The sequence below is a fragment of the Tiliqua scincoides genome, chromosome 8 (genome assembly GCF_035046505.1).
Source record: "Tiliqua scincoides isolate rTilSci1 chromosome 8, rTilSci1.hap2, whole genome shotgun sequence".
Lineage (NCBI taxonomy): Eukaryota > Metazoa > Chordata > Lepidosauria > Squamata > Scincidae > Tiliqua > Tiliqua scincoides.
Window position 1 is genome coordinate 43,050,226 of NC_089828.1, and position 23,789 is coordinate 43,074,014.

Sequence of the window (23,789 nt, forward strand, 5' to 3'; positions counted from 1 at the left end):
CAGGCCTGGGATGTCTGAACTACTTCTCATCATATGCATCATTTTGAAGCATGCATGCCTAGCCTGGTCCTTAGCTGTCATTGGCAATAGCTGTCGATCTACCACTCCACACCCCCATGAATTTGTCAAATCCCTTTTGACAGCCCTCTGAGCTAGCAGTCATGACCACATCCTGGAGCAGTGAATTCCATAAATTAATACATTTTAATTTTAATTATTTTTAGTTTCTTAGGCTTCTTACGTACCTGATTGTTTTTTACTTTCAAAATCTGCATTTAGGTCTAACATTATTATACTCCAAGGCGTCCTGCTTGTTACATGAAAATTGCACCACAAATGACATACCGTGGCAATGATGTACTGGATTGTCCCACACAGACGAACTTTCTTGGAGAATCTCATTTCCAGATACTGCCAAGACAAAAATGGGGGAAAGAGCTTGCTATAGACAGGGTCATTCATGGAATCTTTTCAAAGGTTTTTTTGCTGCCCAGAAACCCTCCCCACAACTTTTACAGAAGATGGACACATCAAGATGGCATATTGGAGGGTGAATGAATGGAGCATTTTTTTAATCCCCTAAGTCAAGAAGCTGTTATTGGAATCATTATAGGGACCAGTTCAGAAGCTGACAAGCTGAAAGGCACCAATATTCTATGGGGGGGGGGGCAAATCCACGGATCACCTATCCGTGGTTTGAGTGGGGTCTCCACGCATTCCCCACACCCTCTGTAGCCCCACAGAGGCTGCATGTGTCTGTCCACGAACCTCTGTGAATCTCAGAATGACTTTTAGAGTGAAGAAAATGTCTCTACTTCTACATTTTCCGATAAACCAGAAGGGTTTTTTTATGCCTTTAAAAGGCATAATGCAGGCCAGGGAAGCCCTCTGGGGTGTTCCCCCATATCTGTGGATTCAGCTATCTGCTGAATTCAGGAACGGAACCCCCACAGATACTGTACTTTTACAAATGAAGAGTTGAAGCTTGTCCAAAGTCAGCCAGAGAGTCTGCAGCTGAGCTAGGGTTTCAGTGAAAAGACAAACTACTAGATAGCTCTCCCCCAGGCACTATTTTTTTTTTTTTTTTTTTACAAAAACCACCATTCTACATAATGTCTAGTTTGATCCTAAGATCTAATGCTTCCAAACTCCAGTGCATTATCTACTCGATCACTCTGGGATCAAAGACATCTCTGCTGCCTTTTTTTTTTTTTTAACCTTCTGGCCCAACATTTCCTGTTTTCTTGCCAAATTACTATGTGAACTTTGCACCTACTATCTCTGTAGACCAACTCAGTTCCCAAATGCACACACAATTAAACACACCACACACACTCCCCAATCCTAACCTTCCTTGTAGACTGTTGTTGATTCTGGGAAGATCAAGAAGAGCAGAGAAAAGACCTTTGCTCCAAACTTCATCGGCACTGCTGCTGCTTGCTCAGGTTCTCGGAACAAGCACAAATGCAAGTGGCATCTGTGCATGTACACACCATGGAATAAATGAGGAGATCTCAGGACCTTTGTGCAAAGCAATGACTGATCCAACTGGTAAATCAGTATCCCTGTTCTGACTTTTTAAAGGATACTTTGTGGATACTCTGCTCATGCACGATCATACATTTTAATTCTGGGCTCAGTCCCCTTTCCAGGGATTCTAGAAGACTAGGGGAGTGGATGTAGCTAGTCAGGTACCTGTGCATTTACACCCATGCACAAACTCTAAGGGCAAATACTATGGTTGCCCTGTGCTGCCGGAACCTGCATTCCAAAAATGCAGAGTGTTTTTTGGCGGTGTGAAAGCAGGACTGCTGTTGCATGCTGCTGGGCCACTGCTGCATATTCCTCAGAGCTTCACATTGTATGTCAAAGAGCCACATGTGGGTCATGAGTCGCAGTTTGGCCATACCTGCATTAGTCTGTGCTGTGGCTAAAGCTGTGAGCCGGGAAGAAATCCCCTGTTCAAAACTTGCATGCGCCATGAAATACTTAGGCGGCCTTAGGCGAGGATCATTCTCTCAATCTCACATCCCACTTTGCAATAGTCAGACTGTACTTCCTTACAAGGCGGTGCTAAGGATCATTACAGTGTCATGAATGGGAAATGTTCTGAATGACCTGAAAATGTTGCGTAACATGCAAAGACATGACAAACCAAAACTGATTTGTGCTACTTCCCCAACGGAAGCAATTGTAATTTTATGAGGGTGACGAGATTTCTGTCGCCGCGAGCTGCACTTCATAAAGTGCCCTAGTAATCAAGCTTTAAAAAAAACAAAAACTTTACAGTAAGTTGACTGAATGAGAGACTTTTTGCATGCATATCAAATGCATTATTTATTTATTTAAGTGATTTGTATTCAGCCTTTCCCTCCAAATAATTGGAGAACTCAAGGTGAGCTATGGGTCCTTTGTATGACCTGACTAAGTTAGGCTACTCAGGCTTAGCCAGTCTAAAACTGTCCACCCAGTCTAAAATGGTCAACTTTGGCCTGTGGCAGCTCTCATGGTCTCAGGAACAGAGAGGTCTCTCCTAGTCTGCTCAGGTCCGGATACCTCAATGGGAAGCTCATAAGCAAGGCATGTAGGCCAGTGGTTCCCAAACTGTGGGCCCCTGGCCCACCAGTGGGTCATGACCCAATTTTTGACAGTTTGCAAAACTCACAGGGTAGATTAGGCTATGTGTATCAAGGGTTAAACAAGCCGCTACTTGGGGGAAGCACTACTCCCCAGTCACCATTATAGCCACAGAGGCTTGAGTGGCTGGTAAAGTCAAACTTCTTTTTCGGTGGGTCCCAATGCTAAAAAGTTTGGGAATCACTGATGTAGGCAATACATCACTGTTTGCCACCCCTGGTATTTATAGGTAGACTGCACCTGAATATGTAGGCTCTGTTTAGCTGTCATGGCTGGTAGCCTTTGGGAGAGCTCTCCTCCATGAATATACACTAATGGGGTCTCGCCAGGGGTAGGTTGCAGTTTTCACATGCACCAATGATACCCTAACTCAGTGGTACTCAAACTTTTCCGGCCAGTGGCTCCCTTGACCCCCGTGGCTGTTGGCCATGACTCCCCATCATGTTCCTGAGGGCTGGAAGTGACATCATTAAACAGGAAGTGGCCAGAAATATTTATATTAAATATATTAAATATAATATTATCATATGATATTTATTATAATATAATATTAAATATTAAATGTATATTAACTATATTAATATTAATTATATTAATCATATCATTACTTAAATGCAGATCTTAAAAATATATTATTAATACACAGCAATATACATGCTTTATAAATGATCAGCTGCTGAGAGACAGTTGGAGACAGGATGCTGTTGGAGACAGGATGCTGGAGTAGGTAGATCTTGTTTGGTCCAGGGGGACTCATTTTTTTAAACTTTGTAAGCATACCAATAGAATTGTTGATCAACATTACACACACGCACACACCCCTGTGGACCCCAGTCCAACTAATCATTTCTCCCATTCTCTTTGGATAGGATTGAACCCTTTATTAATTTAATGAAATTAAATTTTTCCAGCAGCTGGTGGGGAAAACAAAAATAGACCATGAAAATATATCAGAGCTGATAAAGGTTTGGTTATGAAGCTGATTTGTCTCCTATACTAGGAGATGCACAGCCCAATCCTACGCATGCCTACTCAGAAGTAAGTCCCATTAGAGTCAATGGGGCTTACTCCCAGGAAAGTGTGGATAGGATTGGGCTGGCAATCACTTCATCAATGGCTGATAAGTATTCCCTTCAAATAGCAAGATTCATCACTTTAAAAATGCAGCCTTACCTCTTCAGTCAAAACAAGATTAATAAATCACTTTAAAAACAGTACCCTTTTTCTGCTCCTGGCCAAGTAAAGTGTGTGTTTCTCTCTCTCTCTCTCCCCCCCCCCCTTTGCCAACTGCATGGAAACAACTTTAAGACCCCTGGTGACTGGTAAAATAGGAAGTGTTTTATTTGGGCAGGGGGAGGAAAGCGGGAAGGTTTGGAGATCGAAAAGGGGGAGTGGAAGAGGGAGGGGGTCGAAAAGAGAGATTTCACTTTGATGAGAAGCGATCCCAGGCTGGGAACTAGGAACCAACCAGACAAGGATCAGCGAGGGTTAAGGACTGCAAGCTGAGCATGCTCAGAAGAGGGCAGGGCGGCAGCAGCCACTTTCTTCTTCACAGCTGAGCAACTCCCGTTTTCTTAAAAAAAAGCGCAGACAACCGGCAGAAGACTGGCTCGTGTTCTGCTCAGGGGTGTGACTGTATCGCTGCGAGAGGACACCCCGCGCCTCCCTTTTGAGTTCCTGGCGCCTCCCTAAAGAGCCACACCGCACAGTTTGAATAACACTGCCCTAACTGCACTTCCCATTACTTTATCCTAAATAAGTTAATGGGCACCATTCAACCCAGTGGGGAAGAATAAAGCAGAGTACTTGGGGATGCTGCTATGGTCAGAAAAAACCTGCACCACCCAGAACACATTGTCTGGGAAACCATAGTGGGTTGCATACATTGCCTCAACCCAGGGTCCTTGCACTGCCCAAGTTCTCTTTGCCACAAAGGTCAGTCAATCATAACATTAGCTGTTAGAAAAAGGGGACTTGTGGGAATGTCACAGAGAGGAGGCCACTGGGCTGTCTGACTGGTCATGCAGAAAGTCCTTAAGGGACCTGTAATGGAACAAGGATTCTGAACCTCCATTACTTGTGCAGCCTGTTCTTCATGTTCACATCACACCATGCCACAGCGTTCCACAGCTAGTTTCCTCAAGCCCTTCTGAGATGGTTCCTCCTGCATCATACACCACAAGCCCTGCTACTGCTGCTACCCATCCATTTGGCACTGGGCATCCTGAGAACCACTCCACAGCACTTCAAGATCCTCACTTCAGCAAGCAAGCAAACAAAAGCCACAAGGGTCCTGCAATTTCCTGTAAGTTTGGAGGCAGCTTGCCAACTCTGAACCTTTGAAGGACTGGAGGGATTTGGTTATTTCTTTGAAAAGGGACTCCCAAGGCAGCAAACCACTCTCAGAAAACCTTAAACCAATAAAGCAGCGCACACAGCAGCAGCCATGCAAAGAAATCAAGAAGAGAGAGCAAATGCAGCCACAATTATCAACTGAAAAGCATATGGCAACAGTGCTGTTTGTCATTGCATAAAGAAGGTGAGTTGGATTTCTCAAGGCAGAGAGTTCCACATTCTAGACATCTCCGCTGAGAATGTTCTATCCGTGTATATCGAGCCAACAATGGTGGGATACAGAGCAGAGGCAAATTTGAACATCATAGTGTATGAACAACTTCATCTGGATGGAGGTACACTCATTTCAGAATATGCTAAAGACCCTTGGCATGCTGGGAATTGAGGAACACGTGTGTTCACAGTGTGAGCCCATCACAAATATGTGAAGAAGGGCTAGTTCAACAAGTATGGTTCAAGTCACTCGTTCATGATGTGCCAGGGATGCTTTCGATTGCTATTATCACATACCATGAGAAATATCAAAGAAATATCAAAGAAATATCACATGAAGGAATGTGTCTTGGCACCAAAAGGCAGAAACTCACACACGCTATTCGTCATGGACACCTGCACCATATTTGGGTGGAGGGGGAAAGGAAAATAGAAGCCACAGAAGACGACAAGGGTAGCTAAGCTGCAAAGGGCTGAAAAGCATTCTGGAACCTGGGCCAGCCAAAACCTGAGCCAAGAATGCACAATGACAAGAAAGCGTGAGTCACAGGTTTGTGGAAATTCTATCAAGAGCATAAAATGGAATTATAACATAAGATTACTGTAGGGCTGTAATCACTCTCCAGCAGGGTTGGGCAGAAATTCGTGTGTAGTGTACTAGTCGACCACTGACCACATTCCTGTGGGCAATCAAGAGCCTACCAGTTGCCAGGATTCTTGCAAAGAATACTGGCCTGGGTGAACCTTGATCTAATCTGGAAAGGTACTTCTTATGCCCTAAAGCCAAGCAGTACACATGCAGGGTATGCTAATAGACCTTTTTTTGCTGTACACCTTTAAAGTATACTTGCTTCACCTCCAACATTCCATAGATTTAAATAGGAACATGCATATAACACCTATATATTTTCATGCTAAGGATTGGTGCCATGCAAGATGGTCTCCACATGTTGCAGATTGTTATTGCATGTGCATCGCATTTTGGCATGTGTGTGGCATTTTGTGACACCAGTTTGAGTGTGGTATTTTGTGGCTTCTGTTTGCATGTGGCCTACTGAGTTTACGACATGCATGCTGGAGCATGTGTATTGTGGAATCTATGCTGTGGCATGCTTGTATCATGACATGACATGTCATTATATGCAGCATGTCACAGCCTATGGGTGGCTGCACCTGTGTTCCGATGCCCATTTGCATGTGGCACGCATGCAGCACCCAGTTATATGAGGCATGTTGTGGAGCCCACTTAATGTGTAACGTGCTGCAGCACCCACTTGTGTGTGGTATGTTGGGAGCATGCGTATTGCATGCTTTTGCATGTGTAGGGCATGCTGGAGAATCCACTTGTATGTGGCATCTTCCAGTTCCTGTTTGTATGTGCCGTATTCCAACATGTATGTTGTGGCATGTAGGTATTATATTGTGACATACATGTTGTGGTGCAGGGTTGCTTCCTTATATGTATGGCAGGGAGGTCTGGTGTAAGCAATGCATATGTGAGAGCCACTGCTGTATATCCCTATGTCTGTGTTGGTGACTGTATATAAAGGACTAGCAGCCCAATGCTACTCGGGGGAGCTGCCCTAATGGTGGAGCTCCTGCTCTGCCACTTTAAGTGCCACTGCAGCATTGCAAAAAGTGCGCTGCTGTTGCAGGGCTGCTGGTGCAAATGGCTGCAAGTCCCTAACGCAGGTCAACGGGATCACAGACACCACGCAACTGCAGGTAAGATGGTGGCAGGGCCGCTTCAAGGGCAGGGGGAAGATTGGGCAGGAAGGGGAATGGGCAGGGGGCTGTCATAAGGAAGAGGGAGCAAATGTATTCTCATCTGCTGCTGAGAGTAGAACTAGATCCAAAGGGTTCAAACTGCAAGAGAGGAAATTCTAGTTGGCTGTCAGGAAGAAATTCCTGGCTGTAAGGGTGGTTTGGCAGCGGAACAGATTGCCAAGGGAGGCAGTGGTTTCTCCCCCACTGGACATCTTCAAGCAGAGGCTCAACAATCACTGGCTGGAGATGCACTCGGTGGATTTCCCTTGCAGGCAAGGGTTGGACTAGATGACTTTGTGTGTCCCTTCTAATTCTATGATTCTATGAATTGAGCTCATGTAGAAATGCATTAGAGGATCCAGGCAGAAATTCTAGTGGTGCAGCTGCTTCTCCAAGCTCAGATGTTAGAGTACTATGCTTTGCATAGCTTTTGAATGCTCTCTGTGATTCCCTTTATTTCAAAAAAAATGAGTCTTGGCTCAGTTCCTTGAGTAGTGTGTTTTGTGGGTATCTTTTGTTCATTTTCCCTTAATTAAAAAAAAATTACTCAGCTCAATTCACCCTAAAGTGCAATGTAATCTGTACATTTTAGAGGTAAGCATTTCGCTCCTGATCCCCCAGAAATCCATACATGCAGTGAACATTTACTGATCAATTATCAGTGCTCATTGTAAAAAACTAAAAATTAAAAAAAATTATTCCAGTTAAGATGATTTCGGTTTTCACTCATACTCCCTACAAAAGTGTGAAAATTGAAATGCTATGCTAAGTAAGCAGTAAAAACTTCTTACAGTGTCACATAAGGTATGTGTAAGACTAAATTTACTGCACCTATATTTGTCCTGATCTTTCAGTCTGATAATGGGCTGGGGAGAGATTCACCTGTTGCATATTTGCCTGATGCAAGACTCAGTGCTCCCCCAAAATGCTACCTACGATAGCAAATATCCCAGAATACCTGATAGACTTTACCTAGACACTGTTTCCTGCGAGGCTGAACACCCAAGTACACCTACTAATCAAGGAGGCATTCAACCAACATATACTCAGGGATGGACCAGGGTCTGAGACAGAGAGAAATTCAAAATTAGCAGCAGGTAGAAGTGCTTATTTAAGTCTGAGTTGTTTTACCTGCATGTTCCCTTATACTGGCAACAGTGCCTAAGTTGAGAATACTTGGATATTCCTGGCTACTTGGAAAGGTGGCATTTGGGAGAAAGCACTGTGCCTTATAGAAATGCATCAGGCAGACACTGAGCAGGTGAAACTTTAGCAAGTGATAGGGGAAACAGTTTTTTCTGAACGTCTGTCTTAGTGCATACCTCCCCAGCCTAATCGAGTTCAAGGTAAAGTGTGGGTGAATTGAGCCTAATTTGGAAAACCAGCATCATATACAAGACTGCACAAAATCTTTACAACTTACAAGGCAGGGGATTTAAGGTGACTGCCTTCAATTCCAATTTCTGCACTTTTTGGAGCATGGGTGAAATTGAAAGCATCTTAAACTCGAGGTTTCTCAGCGTCTGAATTCATTTACCCTGCAATGGTCTGTCCTCCATGGACTGAACGTCAAGATGGTGTTTGTTCTTTGAGTTAAAGATATGCTAGGAAAACATAATTATCTTATACATTATCAACAGTTCAACAGACTGTTTGACAACAGTTCAAGAGACTGTAGGTGTGGAGGAAACAGCAGGCTTCGCACTGCTTGTTTCCTCAGTGTCAACCCATATGTGCGAGAGAAAAGATGCATCATGTGTACACATTTCCCTGGAAAATTTACTGTCCAGAAATTCAGGGGAGGGAGCTGAAGAACCAGAGCAACAGGAGCACACCCAGTGATCAAACTTCAACAAGGCACCTCCCAGAAAGGTAAAAATAAAGGTAGAAATTACCAGAAAGAGGGACCAGGAAATAGGGACTGTTGGAGCATGTGCAGTGGTGGCCCACATGGATTCTACATAATATAAGACTGAAGTTGGTTCACTCTTGACCTGTGGCATCATGCCTCAACCCTTCTTGCACTAGAAATTTTCCTGAGCAACACAAGGACCACGTGGACAGGCGAATAGATATAGAGTGCCTTTGTGATGAATGCCTCCCCCCTTTGGGCTATTTCCTGTTATTCCTGGACACTTTAACCTCCCCAGAATGCCCTGTGCAAGTTCAGCAGCTAAAAGCTGCTTCAGTGTCCCTCTGCAAACAGCCTTTGACCTTTGTCTGTTTGAAGAGACATTAGCTACGTATATGCAAAGTTCATCATCTTGTCTGCAGAAACTATTCCACTTAAAGCAGGAGTTCCCAAATTGTGGGTCAGGATCCACCGGTGGGTTACGACCTGATTTTTGGTGGGTCACAAAACTGACAAGCTGATACTGTAAGCGAAAAGGGAAATGTCTTGAGCCCTATGGAAATAAAAGGAGCAGCATATGTGTGTTTACTTTCTAGTAGGCAAATGTGTCTTGGTCCACTTTGAAAGGCAGGTTGAGAGGAACACGATACCACCAAAGTGGTCCAGATCTAATGAATGTAGGCCCCAACAAACTTTGAGAAGGAAGCCTTCACTTCCAAGCTGACAAAGAAAATGTATTGAGCTCTACGGAAAGCAAAACTGAACCACATGTTCACATTTACTCAAGAAAAGTCAAATGTGCCTTGGTTCTTATTGAAGACCAGGTGAAGGGGAATGCAAGGCCACCAGAATCGTCCCATCTGATGAATGTGGAGCTTAATTCGGAAAATTAAGGTATTGCAGTGCAAGTACTTCATCTTACCAAGGTCCGCCCCCCAGCAGCCTGCCATGTAGGTACTCACTAGTACATCTGTGGAAGCATTCATGGGTGCTCAGCAATTTATAGAGACCACTAGGGCATTGAAGTTGTGATGCCAGGCATCTACTAGGGAGAGTTTTCAGACGTGCTGGTACAATCACGATTGAATAATACTAATGATTTATTCTTCATCTGAAGACAACTCCTGGAGAAACTTCAGAGATGCAATTGAGTTACTAGTCTGTCGCAAAAAGAACCAAGGATTCTTTGGCACTTTAGCAACGAACACATTCCATACTGACAGTAGCAGGAGAAGTAGAAAGTTGATCATTCTACACATTTCATGTCACAAAGAGCCCTTTTCACCTATTACGCAAGGCAAACCTGTGTTCGCCACAAAGTAGTGTACGCTCAGGGAGCCATAGGGCTTATCCTGGTTCCCCTGTGAGCACCTGTGTGTTTGCAAAAGGTTTGCACACAGGTTTGCAAAAGCAAAAGTCCCTTCAATAGTTGTTCACGCATTACATTTTCAAGATGAATATAAAGAAGTGTGTTCTCGCCCACAACACTTCTGCCACAATAAATCTTCTAGTTTTAAGGTGTCACATGAAATTGTTAGTTTTGCTGCAGCAAACTAACATTGCAAACTTTCTGGGATTCACTCTGAAGTGTACATTTAGGGTTATCTTAGTTGTAAAAAAAACAAAAAAAACAAAAACAAAAAACCCAGCCCAATATGTGAATCAGGCCAAGATTAGCATATTCAATCTCAAGATAGGGATTCCAGGCTGCCAGGGAGTAGATTCATATGCTGTTATAACTGAGGACTTCAGTTAGTGGGGTGCAAATTCTCCTAACAAGTGGAAAAAAATATAATAATAATAAGGTACTGTGGACTGAGAGTAAGGTGGGCACTTTTCACATCTGAATGCAGTTTTGACATTTAAGGATCACCCAGTCTGAGGGCTAACCAGATTCACCCACCATGTTACAATGCATGGGTCTCCAAACCCTGGCCTGGGGGCCACATCTGGCCCTCTGGAGGATTTTATTCAACCCAAGACTCCCCAGTATCTTTGAGCTAAAAATAGCTCAAAAGACGCACGTCCAGGTTTCTCAGCATGGGTATATACTGCATTCAGTCACTAGAGTTGCTGAATGTAATGGAATGTAACGGAAATAAATTATTCCATTACGTTGCATTGTATTCAGCACCTCTAGTGGCTGAATGCAGTATATACTTGGTACATTCCTCATTCAAGGAATGAGAGATGCTGAATGTAATGCAATGTAATGGAATGAAATTATTCCATTATATTGCATTACATTCAGCACTTCCAGTGGCTAAATGAGATATATACCCAGTATATTTGTTGTTGCTTGTTTTCATACTCTGACTTGTCCTAGAACAGGGGTGTCTGATCTTTGTGGCAGGAGGGTCACATCATCTCTCTGACACTGTGTTGGGGGCCAGGGAAAAAGAATTAATTCACAATTAAAATTTGAATAAATTTACATAAATTTACATAAATGAGTATGTTAGGGATGGAACATATGAATGAATGAAGGTGTCACGATAGCTCAGGGCCTATAAAAGACCTTGTGCAAAACAAAGCCGGCCTTTCCTTTGCTGCCACTGTTGCTTCACAGACATGAAACAGCAAGCAGCGGAGGGAGCCCTTGGCCCATAGCTCATGCGAGAGGTCAAACAGTTGGCCCTTGCACTGAGAGTAGTTGCTTTGGGCTAGTGCAGGATCCTCCCTGGAGGGCCAGAGGCTCATTGGAGACTGGGAGCTCCCTGTGGACTGGATTGGGGGTCCCTGAGGGCTGCAAATGGCCCCTGGGCTGGGGTATGGGCACTTCTTCCCTAGAACAAAAGACCCTAGCCAACTCTCCTTCTGGGACTGGCATGCAAAAGCTGGTTGAGCAACCAGATTTGATCATGTGGTTGTAAAGCATCAAATCAGATGAACCCATGACATCAACTCTAACTTTTTTAAGGTTACACGCAAAAATGTGTGTGTTGTGTTGCTGGGTCACAGCTGCTATTTAATGAAAGGGGCACACCCACTCACCTTACACTTACCTTGCAGTGTAAGTCACAGGAAGTGAATGACTAAATAGGGACAATAGTCAGCTGCGTCAGATTTGTTTATTTTCCCACCTGCATATTAATCTCATTGACAGTCCAAGCAGTTCCTGTTTGCCCTATTTTTATGCGTGCCTTGTTTTCCCTTTGCACTTCCCCACTCTTTATTGCTTTATTCATTCAGACTTTTCATAACATTTTGGGAATTTTCACTGCTTTACTTGCCTGATCCTCCTTGTCTTTCATCACCTCCCCCTCCAGCACTGTTCCTGATTGGTCTTCTTCAGGGACGTGCAAACAGGGGAGGCAGAGCCTCCCCTGTCATGTCAGCTCAGCCTACCTGATTGTGCACCACCCAGTTTCTGAGTGGTCGTGTGAGAGGTGAAGCTGAGCCGCCACAAGCTGTAGGCTCTCTGAGTGGCTCTCCAAGACTGTTCAAATCTCTTTGAGAAACTATAGCTTGCAGCAGAGGCAGGTCAACCTCCCTGGTGATCGTGCAGGCACTGGGGCTTTTGGGATTGGGCAGGCCCTGGGGCTTCATGATGTCTCCCTGAAGCACCATTTGTTATGCCTCTCCAGCCCTGAACCTCACCACACGTCGCTGGTCTCCTTCAGGGACAGTGATCAGGAAGAGAATTGTGGCAGTATTGTGTACCCACCTATCTCCATCTCCACTGTCTCCTGCACCCACCACCTCTTCAAATTAGGCTGGCCTGGATGGGAGGATCTTAGGAGCAGGAAAAGAATTGAAATAGTGTGCTCTAATTTGGATTGTTTTTAGCTGCTCATTTGATTTGTCAGTATCTGATTTGGTTATCATTTTAATTGGAATTTTTAAATTGTTATATTGTCTTATAGAACCTCTAGGCCAGGGATTCCCAAGCTGTGCATTGCAATGCCCTGGAGTGTCTCAAGGCAGTTTGTGGGGTGTCGTGAACCACCATTGGCTGGCAGTGAAACGGCAATGTGATGCTGCAAAGGGCGGTAAGTGGTTTGGCCAAATGGTCTCCTGCGAGCAGTTTTTGCATGCCGGAAAAGGCCTGCCTGCTCGCCCTGAGTCTCTTACCATCCTTTGCACCGTTTTGTTGAGGTCTCTGAACCAGGAAGTAACTGGTGATGACATGATTGCCGGTCACTTCCAGAAGCTGTGCGCTGTGTTTGCAGTGCTGGGGAGCATCGCAGACCCCAGAAGATTGGGAAGCCCAGCTCTGGACCAAAAGGACAGGTAGAAATATTTTAAGAAAGGAAAATTACAAACATATTTTTGACACTTTTTAAAGATATTTTGTGCAAATGATATGTGAGTTCTGAAAATGATATGTAGAGCAACTGTTACCCTGCACATGCCCAATCTCGTCTGATCTTGGAAGCTAAGCAGGGTCAGGCCTGGTTAGCACTTGGATGGGAGACCGCCTGGGAATACTGGGTGCTGTAGGCTTATACCATAGTCTTTCGAGTCTGAAGGTTGCCAACCATTGCACCCAGTAAACTTACCAGCATCTTATAATGGCTTTTCTTGAGACTGAAATGGGGAGATGCTGCTGGACCTATAGTGAATATTTGATGTCATGTATCCTTTTTGACATGCCCTCCAACATTTCACGAAGGAAAACAGATGTGCCCAAACTCTGCCCTTCACACATTGCCTCAGTTCATCTTCTGTGTGCTCTGAGATTTTACTGTGCGGCAGGCTCTATAGTTCATTCAAAGACCAAGGAGGTGTTCTTTAGGTTAAAGAGATGCTAGAAAAACACAACTGTCCTACTGTCAATTATCAGTGGTTCAAACTGCCCCCTCAGGAGCATGACACCTTGATGTTCATGTGCAGTTGGGACAAGATGCATGTACCACCACATTCTGAGATTTTATTTCATGGGACCCTGAGGAGTCTTCAGGACTCTGAAGAATCACAAGATTGGTAAACCACCCTGACACATTTTATTCACAGGCCAAAATAGGGAAGGTGATTGACAAAAGACATAGACAGGAAAGTAGAGGCTCTTTCTGGTAAAGAGGACCAGCTAATGCAGTGGTTCCCAAACTTTTTAGCACTGGAACCCACATTTTAAAAATGACACACTATTGGGACCCACCTAGCTTTACCAGACTAAAAAAGAAGTTTCACTTTATCAGCTGCTCAAATCTTTGTTTTTATCCTTTTTACTATGGCTCAGTTTTTACTATGTGTTTACTATGTTTTTACAGTTTTTACTATGGCTCAGTTTACTATATACCTCAGTTTTGCTTTCTGTTGGGCTCAATATATTTTCCTTGTCAGCTCTCAGCTTGTCTGTTTCTCAACCCACCAAAAATCAGGTCCTGACCTACAGTTTGGGAACCACTGAGCTAGTGCAAATGCAACCGTTATCACTGTTCCTTCTTAACACTGTTTCTCATGGCACTTTTTTGTGATTGTTAAAGCAATGCCACCATTGAATACAATTTAAATGAAAGAAGGTATGAAACGCACACATACACATCAGCTCATCAACTCCTGAAGTTCTCTTACCTCATATGTGCTAGTGAGCTCCAGGCGGTAAAAGACGGGCAGGAAGAGGTAGGCGGTCAGGAGTGTGTTCAGCAGCTGCCCCAGGCACATCCATAAGAACTTCATGCCGTACCGATATGCTTCAGCGGGAACCCCCAGCACCTGGATGGCTGACATGAAGCTGGCGGAGAGCGAGAGGCCCACAGGCACCGCTGACATCTGCCGGCCCCCCGTGAAGAAGTCGTCTGAGGTCTTCTGCCCTCCTTTGGCGAAGGCATAAAAGAGGCCAATGCTGGTTGAGATCAACAGCATGAGGCCAAAGACTCCATAGTCCCATAAACTGAAGGTGAGCATCTCTGGCTTGAAAATGTCTAAGTTGCCGCCTTGAGACATTTTGCAGTTAAGTTCCCCTCTCCCTACTTCACAGCCCCACAGCTAAGCCTTTGGTGAGTCAAGCAGCAGTAAAACCACCACCGCAAGAGTTCTAACCCTACAAATAATAATAAGAACAAAGTAGAACAAAAAGATTCAAGCGGGAGTAATAAATCAATGGGAGGCAGAGAATTGCAAGGGTAAAGCCCACCTCAGATTGTGGGAATAAAAAATACTATTTGTCAGAAAAAGAAATCTGGAGAAAATTATTACTTACAAGCCAAAAAGAGAAATTTGAAGGTGTCTAAATGTACAACAAAACCCAAAATATGCTATGAAAAAAGAAACTAATAGCAGTGGTTGCAAGCTCCCTAAGAAACAGAGTGGAATGGCATTGGAAGACAAGTGCCAAGATTTAGAAAATGAAGGACAAAACCAAGAACAGATAATTTCAGTGTTGCAGACTGGAAAAGACAAACAGAGACTGGTATGGTCAATAATGCAAAAATCACTCAGCAACTTCAGGAATCAGAAAATATAATAGATTAACACACACCCAAACACCAAGCAACTGCTTGCTGGAAAACTGTTGGAAAAAAAAAGATGCAGGCTGTGAAGGAAAGGAACCGATTTCAGTGTAATGGGAATCAAGGAGAGGGTGAGATTTGCAAAGGAAAACGTACTCAGCTAGAAGAGAGAAGTTAGGAATGACCCTAGATACATACACATTTTATCTCTCCAAACACACACAGAAAGATCAGCTGCTTTCAAGGTGGAAGGCAATACTTGTCCACCACCTGTGTGTGCTGCAAGGCTTCTTATGAAGCCGGCCAGCCCCTAGGATGATAAGAGAGGAGGTGTCAGTGTGACTCTCTCAGAGGGGTGTTGATCAGCTGAAGGAGGCTGATCCAGTAGCGGTTTTCTAAGAAAGAATGTGTGCTTCTGTCTGTGTCTGGTGCCAGGTACCCTTTTCTGCTGCAGGATGAGGAAGCAATAGAAGTGCTGAGATTTTGTCAGAAGGAAGTTGCCCCAGGACAAGGGAGTGCCAGGAGGCAGTGGAATAGGTCAGCCACAGCTTGACAGTTTGTGGATGGGGGAACATCTTGGTGCAAAAATTTCCTGGTTGCACAATGCAGAAGTTTCACACAGATAAAAAAAGGAGTGAAGGACTGCCACAGCTGGCAGCTAAGAATCTCCCAGCTACTTGGCACCCTGAGCAGTGACTGTGAAGAAGCCACACTCTAGCTGATGATGTGGGTGACTCACCCACTTCACTGGGGCCATAAATGAGTGCTGAATGCAGAGCAGGGCACAGGCTAATATTTAAACCTTGACTTATCCTGCAGGTATGTCCTTACAAATGCTAATTTACTGGTGGGCCAGTAACCAGTCTTGTACAAAAAGCTACCCACCTGCAAAATTTTTAACACACTCCCCTTAGAGAGCCAGGATGGTGTATTGATTTGGGAGTTGGACAAGATCCAGGTTCAAATCCCTGCTCAGCTATGAAGCTTCCTGGGTGACTTTGGGCCATCTCTCAGCCTCATTTCCCTCACAAGGTTGTTGTAAGGATAAAAGGAAGGAAGGAACTACATACACCACCCCGAGTTCCCTGGAGGATGGGCGGTATAAAAATGTGAAAAATAAATATTAGGATGGTGGCGGCGGCCATGCACTTATTTCTTGTTTTGCCCTTTATGCCTCTTTATGGCTTCCCTCTGCAGTGCTTGAAGCACTGATGGTGTTCTTGACGATGACTGAGGTCATTTCCTGGTACACGTTAAAAAAAGAGGAGTCAGCTACTAGGAACACTGTCAGGATCTCCAGCAACACCGAGGCTGCCACTGCCAGCAAAGAAAAGGTTAAAAAGAAAAAAATTCCACCAATGCCACTTGCAGGACTCAAAGGCCAGATTGCCAGTGGTAACCAGGTGAGCGCTTCATGCCAGCTCTTCAGTAATGTTCACCTGCACGGCAAGGGCCACAAGCCTCACTTTGTTTGGGCCTGTATGATTTACAGTGTATTCGTCTTTGGTATGCCTTCCTGCATCTGCTCTAAATCCAGAGTCTGACCTGTTGTGTCTGTCCCAGTCTGTCGTCCACATGCTTTAATAACAGGGACTGTTCCACTGGTGGAGCACCTGCTTTTCGAGCTGAAGGGCCCAGATCCAATCCTCAGCATCCTCAGCTAAAGGGAACAGGGCTGGGAACACCCTTGGAAAGCTGCTGTCAGTCAGAGTGGACAACAGTGGGCTAGATCAAGGGTGTGAAACACGTTTCATACAGCAGGCCCAATAGCATTTACCGCACCTGCTGAGGGCCGGAAGTGATGTCATTAAGCAGAAAGTGATTCATTAACAACAACAACAACAGTATTTATATACCGCTTTTCAACTAAAGTTCACAAAACGTTTTACAGAGAAAAAAATCAAATAACTAATGGCTCCCTGTCCCAAAGGGGCTCACAATCTCAAAAGATGCAAAAAAATATCAGCAGGCAGCCACTAGAAAAGACACTGCTGGGGTGAGGTGGGCTAGTTACTCTCCCCCTGCTAAAAAGAGGAGCACCCACTTGAAAGAGTGCCTCTTACCCAGTTAGCAGGGGTTAAGTAGGTAACAACCAGAAATAAGCACCTTTTTCACTTAGAAACCTGTTAGCTGCAAATGCCTGAAAATGCACACATCTTGATCATATTTTCAAGGCAGCACTGAAAGGGTGGCCTGCATGATAACATGACAACATGATAACTGCATGATAACTCTCTCAACTGCTTCAGCGGTGCTGCTTCTGCCAATGCATCACTTTGCAGCTCACAAGCTGGATAAAGAGCTTCCGTGGGCCACATCTGGCCCGCAGGCCTTATGTGTGACACGCCTGGGCTAGATGGACCAATAGCCTGATTCAACAGAGGGCAGATTGACAGGTTCTTGAGCAAAAAATGAGAGCTCTACAGCTTTTAGAGTGCCTGTACCTCAGTGAATAACTACATACTTCACCTGCAGAAAGTTAAATGTGTGTGGCCATGACATGCTTCAATTTGCTTTGTTTTTTTAACCTACCATTGACTTGTCTGGCATCCCAGAGGCTTTAGTGATACCTCAAGAATCTTCCAGAGGCTGCTGGATTATCCTGGGGCAGCAGCCATTACCCTCATTGTTCATGACCTCATATGACTTCATTGCTATCTTTTGGTTGAACACCATCACTCACAACGCTCAACATGGTAATGGGTTTCATGTGGCGGAAGGGGTGTCACTGGCCTGGGGGGGTGGAACACTCCAGCCATGCCACTGCCCCTGCTATTACCTACAAACAGGAAATTCAAATATCCCTGGTAACCCCCAAGGGAAATAGGTGCTTGCTCCCAAAGAGCTTACAGTTTACATTTCAACAGGACAGAAAGCAATCTCTTAACTTCTTAAAGCGGCACTGATGACAGACCTAGTCCCCAGATTATCCCCTTGCCCTTATCTGCCACACAGCAAAGTTAGACAAGAAATTGAAGTTCATGAGGCCTTGGAACTAAAGGCAGAATTAATCTCTGTTTAGACCCCAAGAAGGTCAGGGAGGGAGGGAGGGAGCTGCCTTAACCTTGGACCTCTGTTACACACGGAGCACCAGCCATCAGTAAAAGTAGCAAGGGTCAGCTCTCTGCAAAATGCTTTGGGGCTCCTGGGCGGCTCATCCTTTGTAAAGTTCAGAGCTCAGAGCGAACCTGATGCAGACTGACTCATAACTCAAGGCTGGCCTTTCCTAGACTGAAAACAACCAGAGGAAAAATTAAATTCCTTTCTTTATAGCAAAGGAGGATAGGAGTACATTTCAATGAGTTAAGAGAGAAGCTGGTGCTCAGTTGCAGACCAGAGTCAACCTTTGGAAGTCTCCCAGGTAAAGACCCTTCTTTGTCTGAAATCCAGGAGACTTGCTGCCAGTCAGTGTAGACAATACTGAATTGGGTGGGCCGATGCTTTGACCTGTAGAAAATAGTGATCATGACCCACTTCTGGTTTTCGCTATTTTCTCTTTCTACAAGTTGTGGGGAGCCCTGAAGAGCGCTCCGCGGGACTTCCCTGCACTCCTAGACACTGGCAGCAGGTAAGTTAATATTTTAAAAGCCCCCCCTCCCCCCACAGCGGCACGATCCTGGGGACCACATTGCTGCCTTCCCCTTCCCCCACTTCTTAAGGGGGCAGAGGCTATGGTCTTCAGGCTGGGGCATTGCAACACCCCAGTTTGAGAGCCACTGCCTTAGGCCCTTAGATTAGCCTCAGAGGCTCCGGCATATTTCTAACCAGAATATACTTGGAAAGTATCAGAGGCAGGTCCTTTTCATTGACAGCCTTTTCTCTGGTTTTTAACGGTAGGTAGAGGAAGAATGTTAATTTTCGTTTGGCTTTTAGATTCTTATCTTATTAGATCAATTAAGTTTTCACCTGCTGATGGTTTTATTTGTAGAGGCGTCCTCCAGTATCTTCGGATTCAGTATCTGCAAATCTACTTATCCGCGGTTCCTGCCCCTGCACTGCCCATTACCTTCATTACCGTTACATGTAATGTCTCTTAATTTACCCTAACAAGCAGGCAGGCAGCCTGTTGCAGTTTCGGTGCCGTATGTCTCTTGCTTTAACAGACAAGCAGGCAGGCTAAGGGAGACGAAGAGCAAACACTGACTTCCTGCTTCCTGTTAACGCTCGCCCCCTGCTCTAGTGTCTGCCTGCCTGCTTGGGTGTTAGAGCAAGAGATATGCAGTAAGAGGCTCCCTGTTTGCTTGTTTGGCTAAAGCAAGAGACATTTTGCATGACTGTAGTGAAGATGAACAAAGATGATGGGTGCGAGGGGGGTGTAGAAATAGAGTTCTGCTTTATCCACAGTTTCCAGTATCTGCGGGGGGCGGGGGGGTCAGGAACGTATCCCCTGTGGATACCAGGGGATGCCTGTAATCTGTGTTTTTTAGATTGTTAATTTTATACAATACATCTAAAATATATATTTAATTTGAATTACATTTTATACTACTATTTTTAGCTGCTGTAGTTCACCTTGTGCAATTTTTAACAGGGAAAGATGGGACAATGATAAAGAACAATAACAATAAAACTATTGTTTTTGTTGCTGCTGCAATATTGTTGTTGCTGGTCTCAGAGCCACAGAGAGGAATTTTATTGAGGGTACAAAGTTTCTTTTGGGCCCTTTCCTTCTCCCTTCAAATGTAAATTTGGCTCCCAGCCCCCCCCTTTTTTCTTTACTCCCTTTCGCTTCCGGGGTCCCTTTTTGTACTGGCACCCCAATGTACCCCCTGCACTCCCTCTCAGGGAGGGTGAGACCCAGCAAATAACTATTGAGGACAGCACTTTCCCCTTTCAGGTATTACTTTTCCACTGCTGTTGCATCCGGGACCAGTAGGGGGAGAAGGAAGGATGCAGAACACAATGCTAGGAAGACACAAGTCACACAGGCAGCTGCTCCCAGCAGCACAAAGCCGGAAGGCACATTGAGATGTACAAAAGCACCTGCCGGGAGCAGCAGCCCAGTAGATCTGGGAAGAGGGATGTGTGTAATGGAATACTTGACACAATTCTGGTGACCCCATCTCAAAAAGGGAGTCAGTGCAACAAAAGATACAGAAAAGGCAAACAAAACGATGGTCTTTCCTACAAGGAAACACAAAAGAATTTTGGCCTTTGGGGTCTAGAAAGATGTGTCTGGGAAGAGGAGGACATGACCAGGGGTGCAGCAAGTGGGGGGCAGAGTGCCCCGGGTGCCAGGCTACGTCAGAATGCCAGATGCAAGGGAGGGCAGCAGGATGCCAGTCATGTCTTGTGTGCTCCCTGGGGCACTTGGTGGGCTGCTGTGAGATACAGGAAGCTGGACTAGATGGGCCTATGGCCTGATCCAGTGGGGCTGTCCTTATGTTCTTAACTACAATTCCCAGGAGGCCTTGCAGGTCTTCTTGTTGTCTGGTGTGCTCCCTGGGCATTTGGTGGGCCGCTGTGAGATACAGGAAGCTGGACTAGATGGGCCTGTGGCCTGATCCAGCGGGGCTGTTCTTATGTAATGGGGTTCTGTATGAGGCCCAGCCAAGACAGCAGCTGTGGGGAAAGCAGCAGCAGCACCAGCATGGCCACAGGCACGTAGAGGCCACCATCTCCTTGGGTTTCAGCAGCTTTGCTCTGTCACTACTGTCCCCTTCTACGTGGCTCCTTTGAACGGGGCAGCAGTAACATTGCAAAACCACCACTGTCATCACCTCTTCTTCCAGGAGAACCTGGAAGTTACATTGTGACATCACACAACATCATGCAATGTCACCACCCCGGGCACTGCATTGTATAATGAGAACTCCGAATCGGCCAGTGAAACTGATGGGCAGGAGGTTTGGGACAGACAAGAGAAAGTCCTCCTTCCCTTACACATAGCTATGTGTTAACGATGTCGTGGTGGCTGTTGATACTGGTGACTTTAAAATGGAACGAAGCAAATCCACAGAGGAGGAGAAGTGTGTCAGCTGCTGTTAGCTGTGATAAATAGAACCTCCATGTTCAGAGACAGTATACTCAGTGCTGAGGAACAAACAGGAGACAGGTTGTGGTTTCATACACTGCTTCTGGGCTTCCCTGAAACATCTGGTTGGGCACAGGACATTGGAGTCGAGAGACGCTTACAGTGATTCATTTCTGATTCTTCTTACACCCTATCATTATTATTTATAGAGCATCGTTAATATGAACGAGAGGGCAGGTTCTCACCCTTCAGGGTTTTTACAAACTAAGACATCAACAGAGGATTGATCCACAGAGACAACAGAGGAAGGGCAGGAAATTCAGGCAGTACTATAAACAAGGGAATATGTGTTTATTTCAATATATTACTTGGTTTCCAGTATGTGTTTCTTCTATATTAACTGTTTATCCCCAATTACATGTACTTAGGTTTAACCGCAGAAGGACTGGGAGGATTTTTAGGATGGAATTAGACAAGTTTAACAAACTCATGGGGTGGGGGGGAATCTATCAAGGGCTATTAACCATGATTGCTAAATGGAACCTCCATGTACAAAGGCAATCTACTCAGTGTTAACAAATTGCCTTCACGTAGGCTTCCAATATGCATCTGACTAGCCACTGTGGGAAATGAGATGCTGGTTCTAATGTGACCTATAACCCAGTCTTAACCTGTGCTGGAACAGGCAGACCAGCTGGCCTGCGCTTTATCCAGCGCAGGGTTTGAGGTGGATCCCGCGCAACTCAAAGTTAGGGGATTTATTTCCCCTTACCCATATCTTGCAGCATCCACTTCAATGAGGTGACTTGTGCCACCCAAAAATCCCATCCTGCCCTTCGCAGCCCCCCGCGTCAGCTGCTCTCGGCCGGCTCAAACTCAGATTCAGCACAGGGAGGCTGGTGTGCATCCTTGCACTGGCCTCATGACTCCCGAGGTGGCGCTAACATGCTTAATGGCACATTCACAACACCTGGAGGCTGGCGCAAGGGAGTTGCACCAGCCTACAGGTAAGTCTGGATTGCTCTCCTAATGTGATATGGCCCAATATGACATTGTAACATTGACTAGCACCACAATCGTACGGATGTCTACCCAGAAATAAGTCCCGTTGTGTTGGGGCTGACTTCTAGGAAAGTGTACTGTATATGGGATTGAAGCCCCAAAGGGGTATGACTTAGCAGAGAACTTTCTATATGTTCTTATTACATCATATGTTGCAAGGAACATCTTTTCCAGTCGTGTTAGAAGCCTTGTGAAACAGTACATTTTGAGGAATCATTTATACACAGTCAGTGGACTTCCTTCTTTGCAGAACCCAGTGTTTTCCCCGAGATCGGTGTGAAGGTGTTCTGTAGAACATTTCCTGCTTTTCTATTGAGATTTCCCCTCTCTTAATCATCTCCTTTGCCCCACCCTCCAGATAAACTGGTAAACTCTGCTCCCTTCTTTGCTGTAGTACTTTTACACAATGTTGTTTCACACAAAGCTGCCAAAAATCAGTAAAGTTTGCATAAGAGGCAGGCATGAGGGACTATAGGTATGGGATTTTTTTCAACCACACAATCGGTTTGTTTAAACACAGTAACAGATTCATTTTCATCCAAGGAAGTGATACAGATTGCACGGCATTCCCATTTTGTGTCACTGTCCATGCTCCCCAACCTGAGTGGCTTTTTTAAAGCTCACAAGCAGGAAAGCAAGAAGGCTTTCCCCCAAGTTTGCTCACCAGCAACTAGAATTCAGCCCTACACATGAAGGTTTCATTCCTGGCTCTCATGGTTGATAAACGTGAATTGACCTCTCTTCTCCCCTTAACACATCTAACCTAATTTTGATGAGAAGACCTGTTGGATTAGACCAAGTTAGGCCCACCTAGACCAGCAGCTGTTTTCCAGCAGAGATGAGTCAGATGCTCTAATGCAGGGTTCCCAAAGTGTGCGCTGAGATGCCTTAAGTCAAGGGTGTCAAACTCATTTCATACAGCGGGCCAAATAGCATTCATGATGCCTCCTGAGGGCCGGAAGTGATGTCGTTAAACAGGTCAAAATCAGAAATAAGCACTCTGTTCTCACATAGGAACTCATTAGCTGCAAATGATAGAAGAGAAAGTATACAAATCTTGATCATTTCTCAAGATATGGGAGAGTCCAATTATGATGCGGGCCACCCTTTGAGCAGCGACACTTCAGCATTGCTTCGAGGTCTCACGAACGATCATGTTTTTGCCATCAAGAACACAAAGCAACTGTACTCAGAGAGGGCCGAAGATTCCTGAATGGAGGAGGTCCAGAAGCAGGTTTATCACATTAAAAGCAATGCAGTAAGTCAGAAGGTTGGGGGTGATGCCATTACATGATTATGTCACCCCCGAACTTACAGAACACCAAGCTCTGCATGTTAATTGATGCACTGGGTGCAACTGTCAGGTCGCTTGGGGGGGGGGGGATGTCCGGCAGGAAACTGTACAAGGGGAGAGCAGTACATCCTTCCTCCCTACATGCGTTGGTTCTAATCCACATCACATTCCCCCCACATCTATGCCTAATAAAGGTTCATTCATTCATTCATTCATTCATTCATTCCCCCCACAATTGTG

The 23,789-nt window shown here is 45.1% G+C and overlaps 1 protein-coding gene across 1 annotated transcript in view; it reads right to left on the minus strand.

The window, feature by feature from the left end:
* SLC5A5 (solute carrier family 5 member 5) overlaps positions 1-14,713 on the minus strand; it is a 37,875-nt gene extending 23,162 nt beyond the window's left edge. Inside the window, exons 1-2 of the mRNA XM_066635700.1 lie at positions 14,342-14,713; positions 346-411 (exon numbers count right to left, since the gene is read on the minus strand). Coding sequence (XP_066491797.1) covers positions 346-411; positions 14,342-14,713 — 438 coding nt within the window. The remainder of the gene's footprint in view (positions 1-345; positions 412-14,341) is intronic.
* Positions 14,714-23,789: the final 9,076 nt, after the last annotated feature.